This window comes from Heterodontus francisci, chromosome 18, assembly GCF_036365525.1.
Source record: "Heterodontus francisci isolate sHetFra1 chromosome 18, sHetFra1.hap1, whole genome shotgun sequence".
NCBI classification, from domain to species: Eukaryota; Metazoa; Chordata; class Chondrichthyes; order Heterodontiformes; family Heterodontidae; genus Heterodontus; species Heterodontus francisci.
Window position 1 is genome coordinate 76,953,269 of NC_090388.1, and position 20,991 is coordinate 76,974,259.

General features: G+C 43.0%; 1 protein-coding gene across 1 annotated transcript in view; it reads right to left on the minus strand.

The window, feature by feature from the left end:
* Positions 1-18,528: 18,528 nt before the first annotated feature.
* LOC137379362 (uncharacterized) overlaps positions 18,529-20,991 on the minus strand; it is a 96,318-nt gene continuing 93,855 nt past the window's right edge. The window contains exon 18 of the mRNA XM_068050067.1: positions 18,529-18,726. Coding sequence (XP_067906168.1) covers positions 18,529-18,726 — 198 coding nt within the window. The remainder of the gene's footprint in view (positions 18,727-20,991) is intronic.

The window sequence follows — 20,991 nt, forward strand, 5'->3', positions numbered from 1 at the left end:
AGAAGAGTGGGTCTAAGACTAGTATTTTAAACTTAAATAAGGGCAATTATGAGGGCATGAAAGCAGAGCTAGCTAAAGTGAACTGACAAATTAGGTTAAGGGATAGCTCAATAGAGATGCAGTGGCAGACATTTAAGGGGATATTTCAGAATACACAGAATAGATACATTTCAACGAGAAAGAAAAATTTCAAGGGTGGGACCCGCTATATCTGGTTAACTAAAACAGTTAAAGGTAGTATCAAACATGAAGAAAAAACATAATTGCGCAAAGATGGGAGGCAAATCAGAAGATTGGACAGAATATAAAAAACAGCAAAGAATGACTAAAAGATTGATAAGGAAAGTAAAATTAGAGTATGACAGAAAGCTAGCTAGAAATATAAAGACAGATAGTAAGAGTTTCTGCAGATATTTTGAAAAGAAAAGAGTTGACAAAGTGAGCATTGGTCCTATAGAAAGTGAGTCTGGGGAATTAATAATGGATAATAAGGAGATGGCAGATGAATTGAACAGATATTTTGCATTGGTCTTCATTATTGAGGATACAAGTAACATTCCAGTATTAGCTGTAAGTCAGGAAATGGAACGGAGGGAGGAACTCAAGAAAATGACAATCACCAGGGAAGTGGTACTGAACAAGTTGTTGGAGCTGTGGGATGACAAGTCCCCAGGTCCTGATGGACTTCATCCTCGGGTGTTAAAAGAAGTGGCTAGTGAGATAGTTGATGCGTTAGTTTTAATTTTCTAAAATTTCCTAGATTCAGGGAAGGTTCCATTAGAATTAGAAAATAGCGAATGTAAGTCCTTTATTCAAAAAGGGAGGGAGACAGAAAAGCAGGAAACTACAGACCAGTTAGCTTAACACCTGTCTTAGGGAAAATGTCAGAAACTATTATTAAAGATGCCATAGCAGGGCATTTAGAAAATTTCAAGGTAATCAGGCAGAGTCAACATGGTTTTGTGAAAGGGAAATCATGTTTAGCCAATTTATTGGAGTTCTGTGAGGGAGTTACATGTGCTGTGGATAAAGGTGGATGTATTGTATTTAGATTTCCAGAAGGCATTTGATAAGGTGACACATCAAAGGTTATTGCAGAAAATAAAAGCTCATGGTGTAGGGGGTAACATATTGGCACGGACAGAAGATTAGCTGGCTAACAGGAAACAGAGAGTGGGCATAAATGAGTCATTTTCTGGTTGGCAAGATGTAATAAGTGGTGTGCCACAGGGATCTGTGCTAGGGCCTCAACCTTTTACAATTTATATAAATGACTTAGATGAAGGGTAAGCATGGTTGCTAAATTTGCTGATGACACAAAGATAGGTAGGAAAGTAACTTGTGAAGAGAACATAAGGGGTCTATAAAGAGATATAGATAGGTTAAGTGAGTGGGAAAAGACCTGGTAAATGGAGTATAATGTGGGAAAGTGGGAAATTGTCCACTTTGGCAGGAAGAATAAAAAAGAAGCATATTATCTAAATGGTGAGAGATTGCAGAACTCTGATGCAGAGGGATCTGGGTGTCCTAGTGCATGAATCGCAAAAGGTTATTATGCAGGTCCAGCAGGTAATTAGGAAAGCTAATAGAATGTTATTGTTTATCGCGAGGGGAATTGAACACAAAAGTAGGGAGATTATGCTTCAACTATACAGGGCATTGGTGGGACCATATCTGGAGTACTGTGTACAGTACTGGTCTCCTTATTTAAGGAAGGATGTAAATGCTTTAGAGGCAGTACAGAGAAGGTTTACTAGACTAATACCTGAAATGGATGGGCTGTCTTACAAGAAAAGATTGGACAGGCTAGGCTTGTATCCACTGGAATTTAGAAGAGTAAGAGGCAACTTGATTGAAACATATAAGATCCTGAGGTGTCTTGACAGGGTGGATGTGGAAATGATGTTTCCCCTTGTGGGAGAATGTAGAACTAGGAGTCACTGTTTAAAAATAAGGGGTCGACCATTTAAGACAGAGTTGAGGAGAAATTTTTTCTTCAGAGTGTCGTGAGCCTTTTGAATTCTCTTCTCAAAGGGCGGTGGAAGCAGAGTCTTTGAATATTTTTAAGGCAGAGGTAGATAGATTCTTGATAAGCAAGGGGGTGAAAGGTTATCGGGGGTAGGTGGAAATGTGGAGAAATCAGTTCAGCTATCAATGTATTGAATGTCGGAGCAGATTCGATGGGCCGAGTGGCCTACTCCTGCTCCTAATTCGTATGTTCATATGTCCAAGTAGATATTTTCAAAGAGGGGCATGCAACCCCTAGCAATCAATGGTTTTTGCTTGTTGCTCATGATCTACATAGCAAGTGCTAGAAATCACTACAACAAATCCTCCATTTTACCATTACCATCAAGCAGGGGGAGCAACCCTGGTTCAGTGAAGAATACAGGAGGGCGTGCCAGGAGCAGCACTAGGCATACCTAAAAATGAGGTGTCAGCCTGGTGAAGCTACAACACAGGACAACTTGCATGCCTAACAGCAAAAGCAGCATGCCAGAGACAGAGCTAAGCGATCCCATAACCAACGGATCAGATCTAAGCTCTGCAGTCCTGCCACATCCAGTCATGAATGGCAGTGGGCAATTGAACAACTAACTGGAGAAGGAGGCTGCACAAATATCCTCATCTTCAATGATGGGGGAGCCAAGCACATCAGTGCAAAAGACAAAGCTGAAGCATTTATAACCATCTTCAACGAGAGGTGCCAAGTGGATAATTCATCTTGGCCTCCTCCGGAGGTCCTCAGCATGGCAGATGCCAGACTTCAACCAATTCAATTCACTCCACATGATATCAAGAAACGACTGAAGGCACTGGATACTGCAAAGGCTATGGGCCCTGACAACATTCTGGCAATAGTACTGAAGACCTGTGCTCCAGAACAAGCTGCGCCCCTAACCAAGTTGTTCCAGTACAGCTACAACACTGGCATCTACTCAGCAATGGGGAAAATTGCCCATATATGTCCTGTCTACAAAAAGCAGGACATATTCAACCTGGCCAATTACCGCCCCATCAGTCCACTGCCGATCAAGGGCAAAGTGATGGAAGGTGTTGTCAACAGCGCTATTAAGTGGCACTTGCTCACCACTAACCTGCTCACTGACACTCAGTTTAGGTTCCGCCAGGGCCACTCAGCTCCAGATCTCATTACAGCCTTGGTCCAAACATGGACAAAAGAGCTGAACTCCAGAGATGAGCACCAAGGAGCCCGAGCAAAACTGGTGTTAATGGGAATCGGGGGAAAGCTCTACGCTGGTTGGAGTCACACCTAGGAAGATGGTTGTGATTGTTGGAGGTCAATCATCTCAGTCCCAGGATATCACTTCAGGAGTTCCTCAGGGTAGTGTCCTAGGCCCATCCAACTTCAGCTGCTTCATCAATGACCTTCCCTCCATTATAAAGTCAGAAGTGGGGATGTTCCCTGATGGTTGCACAATGTTCAGCACCATTTGCGACTTCTCAAATACTGAAGCAGCCCATGTCCAGATGCAGCAAGACCTGAACAACATCCAGGTTTGGGTTGATAAGTGCCAGGCAATGACCATCTCAAACAAGAGAGAATCTAACCATCTTCCCTGGCATTACCAGAACTGAATCCCCCATTATCTACATTCTAGGGACTACCATTGACCAGAAACAGAACTGGACCAGCCACATAAATACTGTGGCTACAAGAGTAGGTCAGAGGCTGCGAATTCTGTGGCGAGTAACTCACCTCTCGTCTCCCCAGTGCCTGTCCGTCATCTACAAGGTACAAGTCAGCAGTGCGATGGAATACTCTCCACTTGCCTGAATGGGTGCAACTCCAACAAAACTCAAGAAGATCGACACCATCCAGGACTAAGCAGCCCACTTGATTGGCACCCCATCCACAATCATTCACTCCCTCCACCACCGACGCACATTGGCAGCAGTGTGTACCATGTACAAGATGCACTGTTGCAACTCACCAGGGCTCCTTTGACAGCACCTTCCAAACCTGCGATCTCTACCACCTAGAAGCACAAGGGCAGCAGATGCACGGGAACACCACCACCTGCAAGTTCCCCTTCAAGCCACACACCATCCTGACTTGGAACTATATCGGCGTTCCTTCACCGTCGCTGGGTCAGAATTATTGAACTCCATTCCTAACTGCAGTGCTGGTGCAGTGGTTCAAGAAGGCAGCTCACCACCACCTTCCCTAGGGTAATTAGTGTTGGGCAATAAATGCTGGCCTAGCCAGAATGAATATTAAAAAATTCCATAATCACCACTTTGGCCTTCGGCATTCTAGACACATTGTTAACGAAGTGGGGTTTGCCAGAGACCACCACTATGGACAATGGACTGTAGTTTGTTTCCAGTCAGTTCACAAAGTTCCTAGTAAGCGATCGAATTTACCACCATCTGACATCGTGATACAACCTGTGATCGAATGGTGGTGTCGAATGTTTCAACAGGGTGATCAAGGACAGCTTGAGAGTTAGCATGTCAGATGGGAAAACTTTGAACAATCCATTCATATACTACTTCACACATATCGATCTACCCCACACTTTCTGACTGGAAAGACATCGGCTGAACTTATGATGCAACATTCGCATGCTGCAAATTCAATCTGAATGTCCAGTCATATAATTCCTCTGCTGACCATTCTTCAGCCATCATCACCATTCAATACAAATGTTTGAGTCAAAGCAGAAGAAACCGTGAACCGACAAGGCAAAGTAAAAGCGTACTCTGATAATCAAACAGGCGCAAAGAACCCATGTTTCATCGTCGGAGATTGGGTTTGCATCAGATGTCCAAATTGCAACCACAAGCTCATATCATCTCTATCATGTCCTAAGTAGATCAAGCTCTCTCGTCGATGACACCAAGTGACTCTTGATTGCAAGCAAACCTGGAGATTTTTGATGATTGTGACTACAAGGCTACATTTAGTGGCGGCACAGTGGTTAGCACCGCAGCCTCACAGCTTCAGGAACCCGGGTTCGATTCTGGGTACTGCCTGTGCGGAGTTTGCAAGTTCTCCCTCTGATGGTGTGGGTTTTCGCCGGGTGCTCCGGTTTCCTCCCACCGCCAAAGACTTGCAAGTGATAGGTAAATTGGCTGTTGTAAATTGCCCCTAGTGTAGGTAGGTGTTAGGGAATATGGGATTACTGTAGGGTTAGTATAAATGGGTGGTTGTTGGTCGGCACAGACTCGGTGGGCCGAAGGGCCTGTTTCAGTGCTGTATCTCTTAATAAATAAGAATATTTCCTTTTCTGATTAGTGATCGTGATGTTGATCATATACCTCAACAGGATGATTGCACTGAGCTACAACCATGTCTTCATCAATCTCGGCACCATTATAGAAGACCTCCATATCTCCAAGATTATTTCTGTACTTAGAGGAACAAATGTACTCTATGAAATGACTCAATATATATTAGGTTTATATATATTAGGTGTCGCTATAGGTACCCGCATGGGTCCGAGTTATGCCTGTCTTTTTGTGGGATATGTCGAGCATTCTTTGTTCCAGTCCTACTCAGGCCCCCTCCCCCAACTCTTTTTCCGGTACATTGATGACTGTATCGGTGCCGTTTCCTGCTCCCGCCCCGAACTAGAAAACTTTATCAACTTTGCTTCCAATTTCCACCCTTCTCTCACCTTTACATGGTCCATCTCTGACACTTCCCTTCCCTTCCTCGACTTCTCTGTCTCCATCTCTGGGGATAGGTTGTCTACCAATATCCATTATAAGCCCACTGACTCCCACAGCTACCTCGACTACACTTCTTCACACCCTACCTCCTGTAAGGACTCCATTCCGTTCTCCCAGTTTCTCCGTCTCCGACGCATCTGCTCTGATGATGCTACCTTCCATGACGGTGCTTCTGATATGACCTCCTTTTTCCTCAACCGAGGATTTCCCCCCACTGTGGTTGACAGGGCCCTCAACCGTGTCCGACCCATTCCCCGCACCTCTACCCTCACCCCTTCCCCTCCCTCCCAGAACCGTGACAGGGTTCCCCTTGTCCTCACTTTTCATCCCACCAGCCTCCATATCCAAAGGATCATCCTCCGCCATTTTCGCCACTTCCAGCGTGATGCCACTACCAGTCGCATCTTCCCCTCCCTTCCCCTGTCAGCATTCCGAAGGGATCGTTCCCTCCGCGACACCCTGGTCCACTCCTCCATTACCCCCACCACCTCGTCCCCGTCCCAAGGCACCTTCCCCTGCAATCGCAGGAGGTGTAATACCTGCCCATTTACCTCCTCTCTCCTCACTATCCCAGGCCCCAAACACTCCTTTCAGGTGAAGCAGCGATTTACTTGTACTTCTTTCAATGTAGTATACTGTATTCACTGCTCACAGTGTGGTCTCCTCTCCATTGGGGAGACCAAGCGCAGACTGGGTGACCGCTTTGCGGAACATCTCCGCTCAGTCCGCAAGCAGGACCCTGAGCTTCCGGTTGCTTGCCATTTCAACACTCCCCCCTGCTCTCATGCTCACATCTCTGTCCTGGGATTGCTGCAGTGTTCCAGTGAACATCAACGCAAGCTCGAGGAACAGAGCATGACAGCCCCCCATTTTACTTTCATTTTTAGTTATTTTTTCTTCCTTTTTTTTTACATTCCTTTTTACATTTTTTACAATCTTTTTTTGCATTTATTTCATTTCATCTTAGTTTGTTCAGTTTGCTTACCCACTGTTTTTTTCAGGTTGTTTTTCTTCAGGTTTGCACTTGCTGCTGTTCAATATTCAGTATATTAACACCTAATCTTTACTAATGCTTTGTCTTTCAACACAGCATTAACATATTGTTTGCCTTTGCTCCATGACCTTTTGGTCAGCTATGTGGCCTGGTCCAATCTGCACCTTCTCCTTTGTTATCTCTTGCCCCAACCCAACCTCACTTGTTTATAATCTGTGACTTTTCTAATATTTGTCAGTTCCGAAGAAGGGTCACTGACCCGAAACGTTAACTCTGCTTCTCTTTCCACAGATGCTGCCAGACCTGCTGAGTGATTCCAGCATTTCTTGTTTTTGTTTCAGATTTCCAGCATCCACAGTATTTTGCTTTTATATTAGGTTTATGACGGTTTAATTCAAAATATGCTCCTTAGTCTACAAGGGCGAAAGTATGTTGTGTTTGATTGCTCAGTGATTGATTGCTCTGTGCTGTGTTTGTAAGACTGCTCACTGTGCTGTCAGTCAACCCTGAGAGGGCATGGTTCCAAAAGTGAAACTATGACAAATCTGGGCAGCCATCTTGAATAAAGCCTACACACACAGAAATCTTGAGTCTAGTTTCTTCATGCTTGGGGTATGAAATGTAACAACTGAAAATGAGCAGCATGAAAACGAAGTATCAAAAGTTTTTTTAAAAGGGAAAACACTTATTTCTTTCAATTATAAAGAAGTGGGGCTCTTAATCAGAAAAGTCTCAGAGAATTTTAGTGTCATGTCAGATGGAGAGAGCAGGAATAGAGAGCACAGTAAACAGAAATGCAACTTTGGATGTTACAGTAAGTGTTGACTCCTCTGAGATCTGGTATCAACAAGACAATATGGAAAGCATCTTAACAGCACATTTACTTGAATCTGAGCCCACTCCAGTTTAAGCTAATCAAATGCTTCAAGCTGCCTTTATTGCAACCAAGTTGAAATTTTGGGAGACCTGCTTCAAGCCTCAGTACAGAATCCTTTTTGGGGTCAAAGTAAGCTTACTCTATTTTCCCAGTTTTGTTCTCAATCTGAATGTACGGTCATATAATTCCTATGGTGTGGATCACAAGCTAAGGAGCAGAGGGCTGGAAACAAGCACAGAAAATTCTGAAAATACTCAGCAGCTCAGGCAGCATCTGTGGAGAGAGAAACAGGTTTTAAGCAAGGACAGAAGCAGGGGAAGGGGGAAGAGGAGGGGAGGAAAGGACAAAAGGGAATGCCAGCTGGAGTGATTAAATGATAAAAGCAAAGAGTGCAAGGCAAAAAGGGGTGGTGGTAATGGGACAAGAAACAAAGGATGGGTCTAGAGGAAGTGTAAAAAGCAACAGCAGAATCATTACTTGCACTCGCTGTCCAAAATCAGATCATAACATCAAATCAGAGCAGTGGAAGGTAGCCAAGGATGAGCTAAAGAGGGTTCAGAACAAATATGTTCTCACAAGGAAAAACGCTGGAACTCACAAATGTAGACCCCCTCCCCCAGCCTGTTCCACTCCCCAGATGTCAAAAAGCATAGAGTAGGGTAAGGCAAAAAAAGGAAAGCTTACACCAGATGTCAAGAGCTCAATACTGCAGAAAGCCGAGAGGAGTATAGAAAGTGCATGGGTGAAATTAAAAAGGAAATTAGGAAAGCAGAGAGGTCATGAAAAATTATTGGCAAGTAAAAATCGAAGAAAATCCAAAGATGTTTTATAAATAAAGAGTAAGAAGATAACTAAGGAAAGAGTAGCGCCAATTAAAGACCAGAAAGGTAACTTGTGTGCTGAAATGGAAGACATGGGCATAGTTCTTAATGAATACTATGTGTCTGTTTTCACAAATGAGGTAGACAAAGCAGACATTGTAGTTAAGGGGGAGGAATATGAAACATTGGATGGGATAACGATAGTGAGATGGGAAATATTAAGGTGTTTAGCATCCTTGAAAGTCGATAAATCACTAGGCCTGGAATGAAATGTATCCCAGGCTGCTAAGGGAAGCAAACGAAGAAATAGTGGAGGCTCTGATCATCATTTTTCAATCCTCTTTGGCTAAAGGTGTAGTGCCAAGGGACTGGAGTACTGCTAACGTTGTACTGTTTGCCATGTCCAGTAAAGTTATATCATATTCCTACTTTTAAGATATGAACTTTATTCAACGTGGAATCTTTGAAATTGACTTTTCCTTTAAAAAGTGGACAATGTGCTGCAAAATGGCCACCGAAAGTCAGCAGACTTGGCCTGTATATTCAAACCGTCTCACTGTCTCTAAAGGACAAAAGGATACATTCCAGACTAAGAGGTGTCAATTACACCCACCTGAAACCATCAAGAGTCATTCCTGCATTAAATGGGTTTTTCTGAAACAAAGAAGCTGTGATGTTGTCACATCATAACAGGATATATAATGTAGTGGTTGATAGTGAGGAAAAAGATTGTAGACTGTAGGAATATATCAGGTGGGTGTAAAAGTAGAAAATGGAATTCAATCCAGAGAAGTGTGAAGATTTGAGGAATACAAACAAGGCAAGGGAATAATCCATCAATAGATGGCTGATGGATTCCACATCCTGGTCCACTGTGTGGTCACTCCGGGGAGAGGGCCATGTGTCAATTAACAAAGACTCTAATTTGATGGATTTTGACCTTAAAAGGCAACCCTCTGGAGAGGGAGGGATTACAGCTACATCACAGAAGGCAGTTGAGTCAGGGGCTGTGGAAAGACCCAGCCTAAACAAGAAGAAGCACTGCTGCTAATTCTACACTTCAACTTGGTGCAGCAGGGAACTGAACGTGACTGCCACCTCCACTCTGAAATCTTAACCACCAGAAATCTACAACACCTCAACAAGTCAAGACTACAAACAACCCAGGCCTGCATCTTTAAAAGAGACTGTTCTACTTAGAAGGTTCAGCAGGTTTACTGTAAACCATGAGCACCTACCACACCTTGAACTCCTTACCCTTTACCTTCTATCTATCTCCTCTTGAGAGGGCATGTGAGACTGAATGTGTGTGTGAATGGTATTGCAAACATTTTGGGGAATGAATATTGTTCAATAAATAGTTAATCTTCTGTTTTAAACCGACAAGAAAATCTATCACTGTCTGTTTATTTGGCAAGTAAAACACTCAGGGGCTAATTCACCATTTTAAACAAAACACAATTGCGGTCAATTGGGAGAGAACTACCCACACCCCTTATCACCTGCCTGTAACATGTTGTTTAAAAAGGGAGGAAGAGATGGCCTGAGTAATTACAGGACAGTTAACCTAACCATGGTGCTGGGTAAATTATTGGAAAAAATTATGACAGAGGGTATAAATCATCATTTAAAGAGGCATGGATTAATCAAGCACAGCTAGCAGGGATTTGTTAAGGGAAGGTTGTGTCTGACTAATTTGATTGAATTTTTGAGGAAGTAACAAGGAAGGTTGATGAGGGTAACGCATTTGATTTGGTTTACATGGATTTTAGCAAGACTTTTGATGAGGTCCCACATGGCAAACTGAAATCTCATGGGATCCAAGGGAAAGTGGCAAGTTAGATACAAAATTGGCTGAGTGGCAGGAAGCAAAGGGTAATGGTCGATGGGTGCTTTTGTGACTGGAAGGCTGTTTCCAATGGAGGTTTGCAGGGATCTATACTGGGTCCCTTACTGTTAGTGGTATATATCAATGATTTAGACTTAAATGTAAGGGTCATGATTCAGAAGTTTGCAGATGATATGAAAATTGCCCATGTGGTTGCTAGTGAGGAAAAAGGTTGCAGACTATAGGAATATATCAGGTGGGCGGAAAAGTGGAAAATGGAATTCAATCCAGAGAGGTGTGAGGATTTGAGGAAGACAAACAAGGCAAGGGAATGCACAATAAATGGTAGTATTCTGAAAAGTGTAGAGGAACAGATGGGCCTTGGACTGTATGTCAACTGATCTCTGAAGGTAGCAGGACAGGTAGATAAGGTGGTCAAGAAGGTATATGGGATACTTTCCTTTATTGACTTAGGCTTTATGTGTAAGAGCAGGGAGGTTATGCCAGAACTGTATGGAATACTAGTTAAACTGCAGCTAGAGTACTGCGTACAGTTCTGGTCACTGCATTGCAGGAAGGATGTGATCGCACTAGAGAGGGCACAGAAAAGATTTACGAGAATGTTGCCAGGAATAGATAATTTTAGCTGAGGAAGGATTGGAAAGGCTACGTTTGTTTTCTTTGGAACAGATGAGGCTGAGGGGAGCTTTAATTGAGGTGTATAAAATTATGAGGGGTTTAGTTAGACTGGATAGGAAGGACCTATTTCCATTAGCAAAGTGGCTAATAAGCAGCGGGCATAGATTTAAAGTTAATGGCAGAAGTATTAGAGGGGAGTTGAAGGGTAATATTTTTCTCCCAGAGGGTGCTAGGGATCTGGAATTCACTGTCTGAAAGGGTGGTAGAGGCAGAAACCCACATCTCATTGAAAAAACACTTGGATATGCACTTGAGGTGCTGTAACCTACACGTCTGCAGACCAAGAGCTGTAAGGATAAATTAGACTGGATAGCTATTTTTTGGCTGGCACAGAAACAATGGGCTGACTAGCCTCCTTCTGTGCCATAAATCTTTGTATGTTTCTATAACCACTGCTCCTATTGTTTCAGACAGCAGATGCTGGAATGGTTCTGCTGTTGTCATTTAGAACCTCCTTTAGACACATCTTTTGGTTCTGTACTTGTCCTATTACCATCCCCTTTTGCCTTGCACCATCATCCTTTTTATCATTTAAATCACTCCTGTCCTCCGCCCTATTTGTTCTCTTAACCCCTTTCCCTACCTCTGTACTTGCTTAAAATCTGTTACATCTCCAACTTTTTCCTGTTCTGTGAAAGGTCATTGACCTGACATGTTAACTCTGCTTCTCTTTCCATGCACAGATGCTGCCTGAACTGCTGAGCATTTTGAGCAGTTTCTGTTTGTATTTCAGATTTCCAGAATCGGCAGTGTTTTGACAAAGTGAGGAAGCTAGAGGGCTGTGAGAGACAGTGGTTCAGCTGTAGAGGTATGATAGGATTTAGCTCCTTGTTTTTCAGTGGGAAGTGAAGATTAAATTGGAAACTACTTAAACGCACTTCAAAGCAAGTCGAGTTTTCTCCCACATATTGGATAAATGTTACAAATGCGAAAAACAATCTCGGAAAGCTGAAACATGAGGAAACAGCCCATTGGATGGAAGAATTAAAAATGTACCTTCATTCATTGCAACAACAACATAGATCGAGAGGCGACCGTATGATGTATCCAGTTGTTTTGCAGCTGCATCGAACACCCCGCAGTCTGGTAGTTTCAGCATGATGCTTGCTGCCCTTATCGAAACATCCTCATTAATTAGTAATTTTGGTTTTAGTTTGTGTACTAAAAAGGAGAAAAAAATGAAAAATGGCATTTATAAAAAGATTTATATAGCACCTTTTGTGGCCTCAGGACATCCCCTGAAAGCCCTTTACAGTTAATTAAGTACTTTTGAAATGTAGTCACTGTTCTAATGTGGTAAATGCAGCAGACAATTTATGCACAGCACGATCCCACAAACAGCAAAGAGATAAATGACCAAAGCATCTATTTTGGTTAGGTGATAAATATTGGCCAGGACACCGGACAAAATTCCACTGCTCTTCTTCAAATAGTGGCATGGTTTCTTTTACCCAGGATGGCAGATGGGGCCTCAGTTTAACAGTTCACCCAAAAGACATCACCTCTGACAAAGCAGCACTCCTTCAGTACTGCAATGGAGTGTCAGTCTAGCTTACGTGCTCCTGTGCTTAGAGTGGGACTTGAACTGATAACTCAATGGTGGGAGTGTTACCAACTGAGTCACAGCTGCCACTTATAACCAATACTTTATGCACATTTTGACAGTGGATGAGGCAGGTTAAAGGAGCATGAAAGTCGAGGGCCAGGCATTTTTGTTCAGATGTCTAAGTTAAAAACAGAAATATTTTTACTGGTCTCCCCCAGTGGCTCAGGGTTACACAGTCAGCAGCTGAACTTCGCAAGCCCCAACATCAATGTCTAACCTGTACTGAGTTAATTAAACTCAGCCAAGGCCATCACAATGGTGCTAAAACTGGTGATAAATTTATACCTGGGTTAGGGAGGGGAAACTTGGCCAGGGTTCCCGCTGGGAGTAGGTGTGTGAGGACAGGTTGGGACTTGGCTGTGATGTCCCACAGTTGAAATATCTGCTGACACTCACTGTCAAGGCTTAACTCACTCTTGCGTGAGTTTACTGCAGCACCAGAACTCGACAAGGAATTAACATCTTCAGAAAAGAAATGGGAAGAGCAGAGAATAGGTGACAGAAAAAAAAAAATGTATTACTGTTTGAAGGTAGCAGGACAAGTCGAATATGCTGTTAAAAGGCACACAAGATCCTGAGCTTTATGAATAGAGGCACAAAAGTGAGTAATGCTGAACCTTTATAAATCACTGGTTAGGTCGCAGCTGCAGTAATGTGTCCAATTCTGAGCACCACACTTTAGAAAGGATGTCGAGGAGATTTACTAGAATAGTTCAAGGAATGAAGCATTTCATTTATGTGATGAAATTAAAGAAACTGTGATTGTTCTACTTAGAACAGAGACAATTAAGAGGAGATGTAACACAGGAGTTCAAAATGATGAAGGGTTTTGAGAGGACTGACAGAAGCATTGCTAACCAGAAGACATATATTTCAAATAATTGACAACAGATCCAGAGGGGAGCTGAGGAGATTTTTTTTTTTAATGCAGTGAGCTTTTATGATCTGAAATGCATTTCCTCAAAGGGCATTGGAAGCAGATTGAATAGTAACTTTCAAAAGGGAGTTGGATAAATACTTGAAAAGGAAAATTTGTCAGGCTATGGGGAACGAGCAGGGGAGTGGGACTAATTGGATAGTTCTTTCACAGGCACGATTGATTGAATGGTCACTTTCTGTGCTGTAAGATTCTGTAATGATTCTGTTCCTTAACATTAACAAAAAAAGTGTCTACTCAAGCTGGTCGCAGGTTCAGAATGTGTGCAGAGCTATCAGTCTGCAGCCAGCCTGGATTTTGGGGGAGGTGGAGGGGAAAGAGATCTGGCAGACCAGGCCTCAGTTAAAGTGGGAATTCTAACTTTTGGGGTCAAGGTTTGAAGGGTAAAGAACCTAGAGATAATTTTCAAGATTCCACTGCCAGTTTAGGGCTTCACTAGAGTACGGAATGAAGATGGAGCTACAACAGTCAAACCCCGATTCACCAATTGTTACTCACCACACTGGCAGGCCCTGTGAAATTGCCCCTCATATTTCAAATGATGTATTTTTTATTTAGTCAGAAGGAGAATCTTCAACAGGAAGTACCCCCTAGGCTCTCCAAATGTTTCATAGTGCTGTTCATTTGAAAGGAAGATCCTGTATTTATATGGCAGCTTATGTCCTCAGGATGTCCCAAAGCACTTTACAATTAATTACGTTTTTGAAGGTGTAAGCACAGGCAAGTACCTCGATGAATTTCTGCACAGCAACATTCTACAAAGAGCAAATAAGATAAATGATTTGTGAAAGCAAATGAGTAGGCAGAGATCTAGCACAAAAGAAGATGGTTGTGGTTGTTGGAGGCCAATCATCTCAGCCCCAGGACATCACTGCAGGAGTTTCTCAGGGCAGTGTCCTAGGCCCAATCATATTTAGCAGCTTCATCAATGCCCTTCCCTCCATCATAAAGTCAGAAGTGGAGCTGTTTGTTGACAACTGCAGTGTTCAGTTCCAAGCGTAATCCTTCAGATAATAAAGTAATCCGTGCTCTTATGCAGCAAGACCGGGACAACATCCAGGTTTGGGCTGATAAGTGACAAGTAACATTCTCACCACCCAAGTGCCAGGCAATGACCATCTCCACAAGAGAGAGTCTAACCACTACCCTTGACATTCAATAGCATTACCATTGCTGAATCCACCATCAACATCCTGGGGGTTACCATTGACCAGAAACTTAACTGGACTCGCCAGATAAATACGGTGGCTATAAGAGCAGATCAGAGGCTGCATATTCTGTGCTGAGTGACTCACCTCCTGACCAATGTTCCCTTTAAACTGTGCGGTCATGCAGCAACCCGAAAGTTCCCATGCAGGCTGCGCACAAGTTGGCCCCTTTAAGTTACTGCGCGTGTGTGACCATGCAAAAACATTTGAGACAATAATGCTGCTGACTCCCCAAAGCCTGTCCACCATCTACAAGGTACAAGTCAGGAGTGTGATGGAATACTCTCCACTTGCCTGGATGAGTGCAGCTCCAACAACAGAAGCTCGACACCAACCACCACCTCCAAGTCACACACCATCCTGACTTGGTAATATGTCACTGCTCTTTCATTGTTGCTCGACCAAAATCCTTGAACTCCCTATAACAACACAATGGGAGTACCTACATCACACTCACTGCAGCTGTTCAAGAACATAGGACATAGGAACATAGAACATAGAAGCAGGAGTAGGCCATTCGGCCCTTTGAGCCTGCTCCACCATTCAATAAGATCATGGCTGATCTGGTTGTGGTCACAGCCCCACTTTCCTGTCTGCCCCCCCTCCCCCATAACCTTTGACTCCCCTGTCTATCAAAAATCTATCAAATTCAACTTTGAATAAAATCAATGGCCCAGCCTCCACTGCTTTTTGGGGAACAGAATTCCGCAGACTAAAGATCCTCTGAGAGAAAAAAATTCTCCTTATCTCCATCTTAAGAGGGAGACCTCTTATTCTTAAACTGTGTCCCCTAGTTCTAGTCTCCCCCACAAGAGAAAACATCCTCCCGGTATCCACTCTATCAAGTCCCCTCAGGAACTTACATGTTTCAATAAGATCACGTCTGATTCTTCTAACCTCCAATGGGTATTGGCTCAACCTATTCAACCTTTCTTCATAAGATGAGCCCTTCATCCCTGGAATTAGTCGAGTGAACCTTCCCTGAACAGCTTCTAATGCAATTATATCCTTTTTCAAATAAGGAGACCAAAACTGCACACAGTACTCCAGATGTGGTCTCACCAATGTCCTGTACAGCTGCAGTAAAACTTCCCTCCTTTTATACTTGATTCCCCTTGCAATAAACACCAACATTCCATTTGCCTTCCTAATTACTTGCTGTACCTGTATACTAACCTTTTGTGATTCATGTACCAGGACACCCAGATCCCTCTGTACCACCGAATTCTGCAATCTCTCTCCATTTAAATAGTATACAGCTTTTCTATTCTTCCTGCCAAAGTGGACAAGTTCAAATTTTCCCACATTATACTCTTGTCAAATTTTTTCCCACTCACGTAACCTATTTATATGCTTTTGTAGATGCTTTACCTCCTCTTACAACATTTCCTATCTTGGTGTCATCGGCAAATTTAGCTGCCTTTATCCAAGTCATTGATACAGATTGTAAATTGCTGATCCCTGTGACACTCCACTAGTTACAGGTTGCCAACCTGCAAAAGACCCGCTAATCCCTGCTTCCTGTTAGCTAACCAATCCTTTATCTATGCTAATATGTTACCACCTACACCATATGCTCTTATCTTGTGTAGTTAAAAAAAAGTCAGCTCACCATCAACTTCTCAAGAGCAATTAGGGACGGGCAATATATGCTGGCTTTTCCAGCAAAGCCCCATCCTGTGAAGGTATAATAACAACACATTTCTATAGTGTCTTTAATGTAATAAAGTGTCCCAAAGCACTTTACAGGAGCATTATAAAACAGAATAGGACACCGAGCCACATAAGGAGATATTGGGTCAGATGACCAGGGTTTTACGGAATGCTTTAAAGGAGGAAAGCGAGGTGGAGAAGCAGAAGGGTTTAGGAAGGATATTCCAGATCTTTGGGCCTAAGCAACTGAAGGCATGGTCACCGATGGTGGAGTGATTAAAACTGGGGATACTCAAGAGGCCAGAATTAGAGGAGCACAGATATCTCAGAGGGTTGTGGGGCTGGAGAAGATTACCGAGGCAGGGAGGGGTGAGGCCATGGAAGGATTTGAAAACAAGGATGAGAATTTTAAAATCAAGACATTGTTTGACTGGGAGCCACTGTAGGTCAGTGAGAACAGGGGTGATAGCAGAACAGGGCACGAGTTAAGACATGTGCCTCAGAGTTTTGGATAACGTCAAGTTTACGGAGGATAGAATGTGGGAGACCAGCCAGGAGCACATTTGAATAGTCAAGTCTAGAGGTAACGAAGGCTTGAATGAGGGTTTCAGCAGCAGATAAGCTGAGACATGGGTGAAGTTGGGTGATGTTATGGAGGTGAAAATAGGTGGTCTTAGTAATGGTGCGAATATGAAGTTAGAAGCTCATCTTGGAGTCAAATGTGACACCAGGTTGTGAACTGCCTGGCTTAATCTCAGACTGTTGCCAAGTAGAGCGATGGAATCAGTAGCTAAGAAAAGGAGCTTGGAGCAGGGACTGAGACCAATGGCTTTAGTCTTCCCAATTTTAGTTGGAAGAAATTTCTGCTTGTCCAGTACTGGATGTCGGATAAGCAGTCTGATAGTTTAGCAACAGTGGAGGAGTTGAGAGAGGTGGTGGTGAGGTAGAGCTGGATGTTGTCAGCGTACATGTGAAAACTAACACAGTGCTCTTGGATGATGTTGCCAAGGGGCAGCACGCAGACGAGAAATAGGAGGGGGCCAAGGATAGATCCTTCAGGGACACCAGAGGTAACGGTGCAGGAGCTGGAAGCGAAGCCATTGAAAATGATTCTCTGGCAACGATTAGATGGATAAGGATGGAACCAGGTGACAGCAGCCTCACCCAGCTGGACAATGGTGGAGAGGCGTTGGAGGAGGATGGTGTGGACAACAGTGTCAAAGGCTGAAGACAGGTCAAGAAGGACAAGGAGGGAAAGTTTGCCTTTGTCACAGTCACATAGGATGTCATTTGTGACTTTACTAAGAACTATTTTGATGTAATGAATAAATAAAAAAATCACATGGTACAAGAGGTAGAGATATCTTGTAATGTTAAATCAGAGTCAGAGTGGTCTCCTGGGTTAGTTTAGACCCCCGACTGGGCTCAGAAAGGAGTTTTCCAGATTTCTTCTTGTCCAAATTGTCCTGGGCTTTTGCCTCTCCTAGGCGATTACATGGCTTCAAATAGGGTGGGCAGTGCCTCTATTTATTCATAAGGACTCACAACTGTCTGGGACAGACAGGATGGACTCGTAGGTCTTTACTTGTCTGTCACTGTTTGTACATTTGTATTCTGTTTTGGTGGGTGTTGGTTAAGGGAGGAATATTTTCCTGAAAAACTCTCCACTCTCTGGAATAGTTCTTGAGCTGATAAATGGGGTTTTACATCTCATTTAACAGATGGCATGTTCAACAATGCAGCACTCCCTTGGTACTGCCTTGGTTCATCAGCCTAAATGATACATTCCTAGGTGGGTCTTGAAGCCATGACATTCTGACTCAAGAGACTATAGCCTCTCTCACATCTTGGTGATACAATGAAACCCCTTGCCTTTATATAGTGTTTTTGACATTGTAAAACATCCCAAGATGCTTGACAGGAGCTTAATCAGACAATAAAAATTGACCGAACCAAAGACAGTGATAAGACAGGTGCCCAAAAAGTGTGTCTTAAAGAGCAGAGAGAAGCGGAGAGGCAGAGAGGTTTAGGGATCAGCAAAGGAATTAAAATTGCTTGTGTTGGATAATGATTATAACTAAGATTAATTTCATTTCAGTGAGTGTTTGAAGTAGAAGAATCAGTATGAAGAATAACCATCCATATTTCTCATATTTTCTGGTTTTATGTCATACTTATAACCCTTGCGGGGTTTCTTTTTGGTTTTTAATCCTTGCCTGTTTTGGATTCCTGCATTTCCAACAGTCTGACAGATAGCCTCTCACTGGGAAATCCTTCACCTTGACTGTTCACCGCAGACACACTGATGTTATATGTGTGCTTGGGATGCAAATCTTGCAGGTACAGATAGGTTGCATTCGTCGTGTATCGCATAGATGATGAATCACTGTCCTGGACATTAACCTGTTAAAAATAAATTGGTGTCCTGGTCAGCCAGTATCTTAAGGTGACCCTCACAATGAAACTGATGCTCAGAAAGAAAGGCACAAGACTCCTGACCACTTAGTCAATGTCCATATTATTGGTCAAATGTAGAGTTATGGGCAATCCACAATATCACACATGTCTATAGCACTCATCAGTGATTACACCTCTGTGAAGAACCTTGGGTTATTTTACTACATTAAAGGTGCTATATAAATGCAAGCTGTTGTTACATGCAAGAAGATATCTTAAAGTGTTTTACGAAGAGAGAAGGAATATGACAAACACTAAGCATGAGGAAAGTGGTGAGGAATGGGGAGGTTCAGTTGGAAAACCAAAGAGCAGTGTTTGATGAGACTTTGTTTATTCAATCAAGGAAAAAAAGAGACTTGCATTTATATAGCCCATTTCACGTCCTCAGGACATCTCAAAGCGCTTTACAGCCAAGACTTTTGAAATATAGTCACTGTTTAATGCAGGAACTGTGGCTGCTAATTTATACACAGCAAGTTCCCACAAGCAGCAATAAAAAAAATGACCAGATGATCTGGTTGAGTTGTTGGCTGAGGGATAAATGTTGGCCAGAACACCAGGGAGCACTCTCCTGCTTTCCGAAACAGTGCTACGAGATCTTTTACATCTGCCTGAGAGAGCAGAGCTGCAAATATTTAACTTCCTGTATTTGCAAAGTCAGCATAAAACTCATCTGAAAGATGGCACCTCCAATAGTCTAGCTCTTCCTCAGTACTGCACTGAAGTGGAGCTCAACTCTGACTGAGCAGTTTGCTTGCATCAGCTCTGTACAATACTGAAGATGGTGCTGTTACCACAGCAATCACTGATCTCATGCAATTGAGTTAAGGTCCCTTTCATCCAAGTGTAATGACATACAAATTAGGGGGGGAAAACTTCTTTCTTTTCCAGACGTTGCTGTTTCATGTTGAGATGTTGTTCAAAAAGTACTGGTACACCATCCCAGGCACAGCTAAGCCCAGCTGTATTTCTTCATTCTGGATTGGATTGCTTTGAAAGGGTGGTGGAAGCAGATTAAATAGCAACGTTCAAAAGGGAATTGGTTAAATATTTGAAAAGAAGAAATTTGTCAAGCTATGGGGAAAGAGCAGGGGAATGGGATTAACTGGATTAATGGATCTTTCAACTAGGCACGATGGGCTGACTGATCTCCTTTGGTGCTGTGAGATTCCGTGTGTAAGCATACATAAACAAAGGGTTTATTTCTCTTAAACACAAACAAGAAATGCTGGAAATACTCAGCAGGTCTGGCAGCATCTGTGGAGAGAGAAGCAGAGTTAACGTTTCAGGTCAGTGACCCTTCTTCAGAACTGGCAAATATTAGAAATGTAAATGGTTTTAAGCAAATAAAGCAGGGGTGGGGCAAGAGGTAACAAAAGAGAAGGCGTTGATAGGACACGGTCACAGAGAATAACTGACGAGAAGGTCATGGAGCAAAGGCAAATGGTATGTTAATGGTGTGCTGAAAGACAAAGCATTAGTACAGAGAGGGTGTTAATGGACAGAAAACTGAGCAGCCTGGCCCCAAGCACAAACATGAAAAAAACAGTGGGTAGGCACAGTAGAAACAAACGAAATAAATTAAAATAAAATAAACACAAAAAATAAGAAAAAAGAAAAAAATAACTACAGATAAAAATAAAAAGGGGGGCCCAGTCATTCTCTGAAATTATTGAACTCCGTGTTCAGTCCGGCAGGTTGTAGCGTGCCTAATCAGTAAATGAGGTGCTGTAGCTCGAGCCTTATTCCTCTTGTCAGTTTTGGGTTAGCACATTGGTTTAAAATACCATTGTGTGGGCTACTTTAGTGAGTCACTACACCACTTGATACAAAAAGCCCAATACTTTTTATGCAAATATATTAACTGGTTCACAAGGAAGTAGAATTCTTGATCACATTTAAACTCTGTCCAATCCTCACCCATTCTCCATTGATTTGTACTTTCCAGTATGGGTTACTGAATAGTGTTCAGAAGTCAGAACCCTGGCCTATTTCTGCAATCCCTTTCCCTACAGGCACAGAGACTCCACTGCAGTGGTCCCCACTGCCTTATGCCAGTCTGGCCTAGCCTCAGAACCCCTCCCCACCAACGCATGGCATTGCATCGTCTGCACCCCCTCCATGAGCACCTCCCTGTGGGCTGCTGCACCATCCCAGCAGGCCTCTGTTTCTGAGGCCCAAAAGCAGCCTCTGGACCCCAGTTTGGCGTCC